Source organism: Pogoniulus pusillus, chromosome 35 (genome assembly GCF_015220805.1).
Source record: "Pogoniulus pusillus isolate bPogPus1 chromosome 35, bPogPus1.pri, whole genome shotgun sequence".
Classification (NCBI taxonomy): domain Eukaryota; kingdom Metazoa; phylum Chordata; class Aves; order Piciformes; family Lybiidae; genus Pogoniulus; species Pogoniulus pusillus.
Window position 1 is genome coordinate 764,545 of NC_087298.1, and position 10,215 is coordinate 774,759.

General features: G+C 64.5%; 1 protein-coding gene across 3 annotated transcripts; it reads right to left on the reverse strand.

The window, feature by feature from the left end:
- Positions 1-1,670: 1,670 nt before the first annotated feature.
- On the reverse strand, positions 1,671-7,469 carry RNF208 (ring finger protein 208). Of its 3 annotated transcripts, XM_064171094.1 has the most exons (3): positions 7,373-7,469; positions 6,036-6,146; positions 1,671-4,622 (listed from the first exon to the last, which is right to left on the reverse strand). In XM_064171094.1, exon 3 carries the CDS (start codon positions 3,910-3,912, stop codon positions 3,115-3,117), a length of 798 nt encoding a protein of 265 aa, XP_064027164.1. In that variant the 5' UTR covers positions 3,913-4,622; positions 6,036-6,146; positions 7,373-7,469; the 3' UTR covers positions 1,671-3,114. The 3 variants fall into 3 exon arrangements, with proteins under 3 accessions (XP_064027164.1, XP_064027163.1, XP_064027165.1); XM_064171093.1 differs by lacking the exon at positions 7,373-7,469 and having other exon boundaries at positions 6,036-6,811; XM_064171095.1 differs by lacking the exons at positions 6,036-6,146; positions 7,373-7,469 and adding an exon at positions 5,619-5,694.
- Between the last annotated feature and the right edge of the window lie 2,746 nt (positions 7,470-10,215).

Below are 10,215 nucleotides of genomic sequence, written 5' to 3' on the forward strand. Positions count from 1 at the left end.
ATGTGCCCTCCACACCCCTGAGGGGTGCTGGGGATGTGGGTGTAGGGGCAGGAGCCAGGGCATGGCTGTAGGGGGTGGGGGTAGGGATGGCATTGGCTGCACTCTTGATGTTGTATTTTAGCCCCACAGGCTGTGGGCGTGGGCTCATTTTGTGGGCATAGAACCCCTCTGGGGAGGGAACTGGCAGCCAAGAACAAGGGGTCTGAGACCACCCTGCACCCTCCAGGATTCAGCCATGACCCAGGAATGCCTCAGAGCAGCTGCTCACAGTGGCCCATAGGGAGGGCAGAGATGGCCACAGGGAGAGCAGAGAACAGGCTGAGGTCCAGCAGTGTGCTGGTGAGGCTGTGCCTGCACACAGAGCCCCAGCGTGCACCTGTGGGCACACATGGGCAGGTGCCAGCCTGTGTGCACAGCTCCTGCTGCAGTCGCTCCTGCATTGCCCCAGGATCATCCTTCTGGCAGCTTCTACTGCAGGTTGTGGCCATGAGGTCAGCAGAAGCAATTCTGTCCAGCTGCTTTGCTCAGCTCTGCTCAGCTCTGCTCTGCTCTGCTCTGCTCTGCTCTGCTCTGCTCAGCTCTGCTCTGCTGGGACCCTCTCTGCAGTGCTGGGGCAGCTCTGGAGCCCTCAGCACAGCACAGGCAGGGACTTGCTGCAGCAGGGCCAGAGGAGGGCACAGCAATGCTGGCAGGGCTGGAAGGGCTCTGCTGTGAGGCCACACTGGCAGAGCTGGGGGTGTTCAGCCTGGAGAAGAGGCTCCAGGGACACCTTTGGTGGCCTTGCAGAGCTTCGAGGGCTGACCAGAAAGCTGGGGACAGAGCTTTGAGCAGGGCCTGTTGGGACAGACCAAGGGGTGAAGGTTTGAACTGGAAGAGGGAGATTGAGAGTGGAGAGAAGGGAGAAATGTTTGACACTGAGGGTGGGGAGAGCCTGGCCCAGGCTGTCCAGAGAGGTGAGAGCTGCCCCACGGCTGGAACCATCCCAGGTGAGGTTGTTGGTGGCTCTGGGCAGCCTGCTCTGATTGCAGCTGTCCCTGCTGGCTGCAGAATTGGACCAGATGACCTTCAGAGGTCCCTCCCCACCCACACCAGTCTGGGGTCTATGACTGTATGAAATTCCTGCCTCTCCCAGCTGGGTTGTTGCCATCCCAGGGACTCCAGGGACCACTTGGGGCAGGCACTGAGTGCTCTCTGCTGAAGCTGCCAGCTGTATGCCAGGCCCAAGCCGGCTGCTGTGTGCCACTGGGGGTGGTAGAGAGAGAGGCACATGGCAGGGCCCAGAGTGGGGCTGAGGGAGCCCCCTGATGCCCATGTCTCTGTCTGGCTCCCTTCACCAGTGGTGCCACCTGGTCCAGGCTGGCAAACCCCCCCCACTCCAGTATATCACATCACTCGAGGAGGAAAAGCACATCCAATGCCCTCAGTGTGGCTCTGGACCCCTTGCTAAAGTGGGCAGGGAACCTCACAGTGTCAGCCACGTGTGGTAGGAGCATGGACTGGGCAAGGAGGGGGACACAGCCGTGCCAGAGCCAAGATCTAGGGCAGAGGAAGTGTCCAGCTCTTCCCCTGGGTATCTCCCACCCAACTTGCCCCACAGATGGAGCAGGGCCAGGGCGCAGTGTTCTGGCCAGTGCCCACCCCCACTGGTGCCACAGACACTGGCTCCTGACTCGTTCCAATATAATCTTTATTGGGGAGACTGATGGGGTCAGAACAAGGCCGGGTAGAAAACATCATCATCGTCATGACCAGCAGCAGGAGGCATTGGCAGAGCAACACAGAGGCGGTTTCAGGCCCCGTTCTCACTGGCAGCAGGGTGGCACCTGGGGCTGTGCTGGCGGCATCGCAGGCTGCCTTGGGCGAGCAGGAGGGGACAGTTGGGTCCCTTTCCCTTGATGGGTGCTGGCCTTTGACCAGTGCTGGGGGCTGCTCTTCCCTACAGGGTGGGGGCCCTGTGAGCCACTCTTCCTCACCCGGCCCTGGTGCCCTGGGACCCTGTGGCATGTGCCCTGGTGCCACAGGCAGGGTGGTTGTGGTGCCCAGCCCCTGCGATTTATGGCTTTTTCTTTTTGTTTTAGGTTCATTTTTTGCTTTTTCTGGTAGCAAACCTACCCCTCCAAGTGCCCTGGAGAAAGCAAGACTGTGCCCAGGGGGCTGCTGCCCTGCCAGCCCCGCTGCGCAGGGGTGAGAACAGAGATGCTGTGCTGGGGAAGGGACCATGGGCATGAGCCAGACCTCTGCCCCCCTGCCCAGCCAAATCCCCTCACTGGCAGTTTGGGGTACTGGACCCCACACTGCCCCCTGAGCCATCCCACAGGGCATCGGTGCAAGGCCCCGGGCAGAGTGGCAGAGAACGGGCACAGCTCAATGCCTTTGTGAACACATAGTGGCCTGGGACAGGGCAGCTGGGGACAGATGGGGAGAAAAGAATCCTCCAAAACGAGGACAAAGTGGAGCTTTCCTCAGGGGCCCACGGGCCACGAGTGGGCACACAACCGAGGGGCCAGTGCGGCAGCTTGGCATGGCTACGGCGACTCGGGAGCGTGGCAGCTTGGCCACTGAGATGAAAGCTTTGGCAAATAACTTACAGAGACGGGGGAGGGGCACACAGCTGAGGACCTGTCCTTGCTTCCCGTGCTGGGTGAGTGAGCCGGTGTGGCACCGTGCACCTCCAGGGCTCCTTGTGCCACACCGGTGGCCATGGGGTGGTGGGAAGGGTTGTTCTGCTGGGGACCCAGCGTCCACTCTGGGAGCCGCAGGGAGAGAGGAGGGAGAAGATGCTCAAGAAAGGAGCGCGGTGAAATGCTCGGTGCAGGGCAGGGGCACCGGCTGCAGTCCTGGGGAGAGGTGGAGTCCCTAGATGTGCAAGTCGATGTGCTCCCTGTCCCAGTGTCACTCTTCCCAGGCACCACTGGCACGGAGGGGGCTGTTGCCAGATCCCAACATCCCCATCGCCGCCCACCAGCGCCAGCGAGGATGCCAGTCCTTGGCCAGGGCGTTCATCAGAGCATCCTCAGGCTGTGCCTCCAGCAAAGAAGGGACAGGGGCCCGTCCGCGGCGCTCCGGCGTCCTCTCCCGCTGCGGCGGCGGGAGGCGCGGGCAGGGATGCGGGGCTCACATGATGGTGCAGGAGGAGAGCGGGTTCCGGATGTGGCAGGTGCAGGCGGCGCCGCAGTACTGGCGAAAGGTCTGGTAGCAGCTGCGGTCGGTGTCGCTGCTCCACTGGACGGGGTTGGTGGCCAGGGCGTCGGCCGGCAGTCTGTTGAGGATACTGGTGTTGACGGCCAGCGCCGCCAGCCCGTAGTCGGTGAAGAGGACGGTCTCTCGCTTGCAGGTGGGGCAGGAGATGAACTTGTACTTGGGGCAGGACTCGTAGAGGATCTGCAGGCACTCCTCGCACACCGAGTGCAGGCAGGAGAGGATGCGGGGCCGCTTGTTGGTGAAGTTGTACATGTGGCCGCAGGTGGGGCACTCGAGGGGCTCGCAGGGCGTGGAGGGGTGCAGCACGTACTGGTTGACGATCACCTCGTCCGACGGCGGCTGCCGGTGGTAGCAGACCTCCGAGCTGCCCTTCCGCTGGCTCTGGTACCCGCGCTCTCGCCGCGGCAGGGGGGGAGTCCGGGGCAGCGGCAGGGGCCCGGGGGTGGCATCCAAGGCGGGGATGTCCCCGCACGCCTGGTTGACGATGATCTCGGAGTCGGAGGGCCAGGCACGCTTGGCCACGAGGGGCGGCTCTCGGCGCGGGGCCGGTGCGTAGCGCGGCTGAGAGCCCTGCAGCTCCGAGAACTTCTCCGGGTGGATGATCTTCATCGCCTCCATCTTAATGATGACCTGTTGCCCTTTCAGACACGACATGAGTATTGTTTTCACATTACTGTCCACTGCTCTGGGGTCTCCGAGGGACGCCTGCATGAGGCTAAAACATGCCGGCAGCCTGCGGAGCTTTCAGTCTCGGTCTGGCTGCGGAGCAGGAGCATGGGGAGCAGCTGCTGGCGCGGGAGAGCATCCTGGGGAGACGAGGCAGCGCCAGCAGGCCCAGCGCCCCTCTTCTCCGGCCAGCCCCGGGGGTGCCAGGCGTGAGGCCGGGGCAGGCAGGGGAAGGCAGGGCTCACAGCGGCATCCTGCCTGCCTTGGAGGAGGCGATCAAAGTGTTGGCTCCCCACAGTGCCCCGCAGGGACCTTAACGCGCCATTGGCCGTCACTCGGAGGTCTTTGCCTCTGCTGGCACTTTCTGTGCTGGATCAGCCACAGTCAAGAATGGCAAGATGAGGATCGTGGTGCTGCGCAGAGCAGGTGAATCCGAGGGGGTCTTGCAGGAGCCAGGGGCAGCCCCCTCTTCATCCCAGCCCCCACCTCCACCCGGCCTTTAATCCTGTTTACACGCCCTGGGATCCTCGTGGAGCTGAAGAATGCGCTTGCGAATTCCTTTGCTCTGCCTTCCCGGCTCTCCCAGGCTCTCCCAGGCTCTCCCACTTGCTGTCACCGGCAGCAGCTCCCGTGGGGCAAGGGCTCAGGGCACATCCCGCGCCGGGGGGCAGCTCACCTGGGCTGCTGCCAGGGCTGCCACACACCTTGTCCCCTCTGTACCCAGCACTTCTGTCCCCAGCTCAGCTTCGTGCTCACTGGAAATGAAAAGTGAGAGGCGGTTGGGTCCAAGGCTCTTCAGGGATCCACCGGCTGCCAGGGCTCCCTTGGGATGAGTGCCTGCCTGCATCCCGGCAATTTGGCACTCAAGCCCTGCAGGTCCTGTCCATCCGCCTGCATGTTTGGGTGGAGGAAGTGGGAACAGGAAGGTATTTTCCCCCAGGCATCTCCTCAGTGGCCCCAAGTGTGGGGTCCCGGGTCCCCCTTCTGCCCTGGGGTCCAGGAGGGCAGGACCCCCTGCAGCCTGCTGAGATTCAAGGCCCCTCCCAGGCAGGCTCCCCACCGACCTGCCTCTGCTTAGGGTTTTCTCTCACGTTTAGCCCCTCCTCTGCTCGGTGGATCTATTTTTACCTCCATCGCTTGCTCCTGATCTGTCCCTGCTATTATCCCTCCCTCCAGCTTCCTCTCCCCCTTTCCAGCTCCCTGCTCTTGTCCCGGAGATGCTGGAGAGGGCAGGCCACGTTTGGGGGCAGGAGCTGGGGGGCAGGCAACCAGCCCGTGGCCATTTTCTCCCTCGGCAGCCCCGTCGCCAGGCTGTCTCCTCTGAGGAGGGCGAAGGCTCTCTCCTCCATCACGCTGCAAATCCTGTTAGCCGCTGCCTGCTCCCGCCGAGCCCTGCCAGGCCTGCCGGAGGGGGCCGGAGGGGGCCATCTGGTTGCAGCAGCCGCCCGCGGGGATGGCAAGAGGCCGTGGGAGGTTCAGCCCCGGATGGCCGAGAGCTGTGGGGGGGGCTGGATCCCTGCCCGACCCCAGTGGGGGTCCGTCGGTGGGGAGGCTATGCCATGGTGACACGGGGGTCCTCTAAGCATCCCGCGATGCCTGCCCGGGCCTCGCGTCCTCCATCCCCTACCTCGGGCCCACAGCCCGCACCCCGCGTCCTGCACCCGCACCCCACAGGCGGCGTAAATCCCTGCTCCCGCACACGGCAGCAGCCCCGGGGGCTCTGTGCCCGCAGATCTCGCGCAGCCACTCACCCGCAGTGCGCTGCCGCGCACAGCGATCCGCACACAGCCGCCGCGGTGCCGTGCTCGCTCCGGCACACCCCTTCGCGCACAGCCTTGGCTCAGCACCCCCCTCCGTAACCCGCACCCCCAGCACCCCTGGGGCGATACAGCCCTGCCCAGCACCCGGCAGCGGCGCACAGCATCTAGCCCACAAACACCTCCCCCCGCAGCCCCCAGCCCCACGTCGCACTGTCCGCTCGCAGCCCAGAGGCGCACACACATGTGCAAACGCACCGCACACCGCACGCCCTGCACCGCACACCCTACACCTTGCCCCCGCGCACCCGGCACTGCATACCGCACGCCCCACACCCGCACGTCCTCACGCCCGCGGGGTGATGCCCCCCTGGCAGCCCGGCCAGAGGGACGGTAGCTGCCGGTCGTTACCTGCATTACGGGCCCGCCGTGCCACCCGCTGCGGTCGTGTGTCCAGGTCAGCCTCCAGAGCCCCGCTCCGTGCCCGCCGAAGGCTGGGAGGCCCAATCGGCTAAAGGTGATCTGAAAGGCAGAGCGATGCAGGCGCTGCCCGTGAGAGCTGCCGGCTCCTCGGAGATGCTGGGAGGGTCTCCCCGCTTCCACGGCCCCGCTTCCCACGGCCCCGCCGCCTCCTCCTGCAGCTTCCCCGGCGGCGCGGGGAGGGGACCGGCCACAAAAGGCAGGGCTGGGGCTGGCGGCGCCGGGCTCCCGCCGGCTCCTCTGCCTCCGGATGCTCCGCGGGGACCGACTGCCCGGGGGCGGGGGGGGGAGGCGGGCAGGTAGCGCCGAGGAGGCACCTTCCGCCGGCCCCGCGGCTCCGCTCTCCCTCCCCCGGCTCCCCTGGCCGCGGAGCCCCCGCTCCGCGCAGAGCTGATGCAACACTCCGCGGCCGAGAGCGCGGGCTGCGCTGCCCGGGGGGGGGGGATGCGGCTTGAGCACCCCCCTTTAGCCCTCCGGCAGGTGCAGGCAGGAAGCCGGCAGGAGGCAGGCAGGGGAGGCAGGGCAGGCAGGAGGAGACAGGCAGGGCAGGCAGGGCAGGAAGGGCAGGCAGGAGTCAGGCAGGAGGAAGCAGGCAGGGCAGGCTCCGGCCCCACTGTCCCGCGGGGCTCGGCGGGCGCGGGCGCTGCCTGCGCGCTCCCGCGCCGCTGCCTCCCGGTGCCCGCAGTGCCGCCGCAGTGGTGCAGGCGGCTCACATTTCTCTCGCTCAGCAGCGCCGGGGCCCGCCGGCCGCAGTGCCCCACACACACCCCCCCACTCCGCCCCGCACACTCCCCTTCACCTCTCTTCCGCTCCGGAACCTCTCCGCCCCGCACCTCCCAAACCCCATCCCCGCATCCTCTCGACTCTGCATCTCCCCAACCCGCACCTGCCTCTCACTCCCCCTGCCCTGCATCCTTCCAACCCCCCCAAACTCGGATCTCCCCTATCCCCTCACCCCCTCGCCCCTGCACCCCCCCCTCCATCGCGTCCTCCTCCCCCATACACCCCCTTCTTTCTCCGCATCCACCCTGCCCTGCACACTCCCTGCCCTACCGCCTCTCCAGACCCCCCAGCCCCCATCCCGCACCCTCCCACTCCAGCCGTCCCCGTCCCGCATTCCCCCGGCCCTGTACCCCTGTGACCCAGCACCCCTCATCCCCGCACCCTCTCTCAACTCCTCACCCCTCCCCCCCCATCCCCGCAGCCCACCGGGCTCGCTGCCCACTCATCCCCGCCGCTGCCCTGCTCCTTCCTCCCCCCGGCCCTACCCCCGGCCGTGTCCCCGCGGTGCTCGGAGGGACCGCAGTGACTCAGCACCGCCGCTGCAAATGGCTCCGCGGCGCGCTGGGGGGCGGGAGAGGCTGCTCCGCGGGTCTGGGGAGTGGGAGCAGGGACCCTGCCAGCCTCCCCCGCAGCTCAGAGCCGGGGAAAGGTTACAACACTCTCCCCTCCTCCTCCCCCTCCCCTATCCCCCGAGCACCGCTTCCTCCCGCTGCTGAACCAGAGCCATCACTCCGGCGTGTCCCAGGAGACCCCCGGCCCACTGCCAGGCCCAGAGCACCCTATGGGATGGGGGAGGGGCCCCCCTACCCTGAGGTCAAAGCAGTCAGAGCATCCCAATCCCTGCAGAGCTCGGTAGAGGGGGGCAGAGAGTCCCACTGTGCCCCGGGGCCGAGGTGGGCTCAGCATGGCATGTGAGGGTCGCACCACTCCTGCGAAACAGCAATGCTGCCAGGTCGCTGGGGAGCGTCCTGCATTGCTGGGGTCTTGCTGGGGACTGCCTGCATCGGCAGAGGCAGACAGAAGCCCTCTGGGGACACCCCACATTGTGCCTTAAGAGACGTAGGAGGCCAGCCTGCCCCCTCCCCCCATCGTGGGTGCCTTTACTGTGGGAGGTCCACAGGCAGGCAGCCAAACAGGCAGCCAGCCCCACGTGGAGCCCCCACAGCTCCCTGGCACTCTGAGACCCAGAGTTCGCAGCCAGTGTCCCCAGGGACATGCCCACCTCAAGCCAGAACCACCCATCCCTCCACCCTGCCAGGGCAAGTGGGCAGTGAGGGCTTACCTGGCTCCTTTGGGTGCTGCTGAGGACTTGCTGCTCATTTCACTCACTGCCACCTTTGATCTCTTTATGCTCCTCGGTTGGCTGTGGGATTTTGATACCCTCTACCTGAAGGTGACCCTGCCCAGATCCCTTCAGTGACCCTCTAGGTTTAGTGTGGCAAAGACCTGGCAGCTGCTTGTCCCTGTACAAGGGGTGTGTGGGGTCTGGAGCCGTGCTGTGACTGCACAGCCAAAGCTCACTGTTGCCCCTGGTCCCTGCACCAGTGAGATGGGCACAGAAGCTGGGGCTCAGGTGTTTCAGTGCACAGCTCTGCAGTCCCACGTGCAGGGGAAAGCTCAGCTCCATCTGGCCTCATGCATCCCACAGCTCAATTGACCATCCATGCTCCATCACCCAGATGCCTGGCCTGGAGGAGATGTCCACACTCGTCTGGTCCAAAAGGATTTCCATCACCCCAAGGGCCCAGTCCTTGAGCTGGATGGACCTTGGAGAATGGCTGAGCCCTGGGGACCAGACAGCTTCACTGCCCCTTGCCTGGCCATCCATGCCCTTGATGATGCCAGTGGATGTGGGTTTGGTCTGGTTTCTTGTTGGGAAAGGGACTTTGTAAGGACTTTGCCTCTAATCCCTCCAAGTGTGATGTTCTGATGTGCTCAGCTGCCAGAATCACCATGAGGCTGCTGCTGCCTGCTACCTGGCACAGCTAAACAGGGATTCCCTTCATCTTAGAATCATCTTGGTTGGAAAAGACTTTGAAGATCATCAAGTCCAACCTCTACCTAACTCTACCAAGTCTGGGGCTCAATCAGGACCACATCTCTCCTTTTAAACCCCTCCAGGGATGGGGATTCAACCACCTCCCTGGGCAGCCTCTTCTAATTTTTGAGGACCCTTTCCCTGAAGAAGTTTCTTCTAATACCCAACCCAAACCTCCCCTGGTGCAACCTTCCTCACCCTCTCTGTGTCACCTTCCTGCAGCTGGCAGGAGTTGCTGTGCTGTGCTGGAGCTGTGGGGCAGAGGCAGTGGCAGGAAGGGAGTGGGCAGAGCCAGTCCACGTTACTAAGGCGCAGGGCACCCCCGCGCTGCCCTTGTGCCGCTCTGCCAGCAGTGAAGCAACAGCTCCATTAAAGCACAGTCACCAGTGACATCAGGCAGCTTTTCTGCTGACCAAGGAGGTGCTTGTGCCAAGGTGCTGGGGATCCTCGTGTTGCCCCAGCGGTGCTGCTGCTCTCTGCTTCCTGGAACTGGATCTTCTCTACCCCGGCGCAAGCAGCGCTGCTCAGCCTCTCCCTCGCCCACTCAGGGATGTGGGAAGTGCTTTGGAGCAAAAGCCTGGAACTTCATTTTGTCCTAGAGCTTGTGTTAGGCTCCTAGAAGGGTCACAAAGTCTGACTGTCCTCCAACCAGCAGGGACATCTGCAGCTAGAACAACAAACAACATGACCTGGAATGGTTCCAGGGATGGGGCAGCTCTCACCTCCCTGGGCAACCTGGTCCAGGCTCTCCCCACCCTCAGTGTCAAACATTTCTCCTTTCTCTCCACTCTCAATCTCCCTCTTTTAGTTTCAAACCCTCCCCCCTTGGTCTGTCACAACAGGCCCTGCTCTCTCTTGGGCCCCTCGAAGCCCTGCGAGGCCACCAGAAGGTCTCCCTGCAGCCTCCTCCTCTCCAGGCTGCACACCCCCAGCTCTGCCAGCCTGGCCTCACAGCAGAGCCCTGCCAGCACTGCCAGCACTGCTGTGCCCTACTCTGGCCCTGCTGTGCTGAGCACTCCAGAGCTGCCCCAGCACTGCAGGGGGATCTCAGCAGGCACAGTAGAGGGGCAGAATCCCCTCCCTGCCCCTGCTGCCTACACTGCTGGGGATCAGGCCAGGCCAGGCTGGGGCTGGGCTGGCAGCACTTGGTGACAGCTCCTGTCCTCTTTGTTCCCCCAGCATGCCCATGTCTGCTCTCCAGCCCTTCACCCCCCAGCTGGTGCTGATACCCCAGCCTAGGTGTAGGGCTCTGCGTTTGGCCTTGTTGATGGAGTCCCTGGTGGCAAGTGC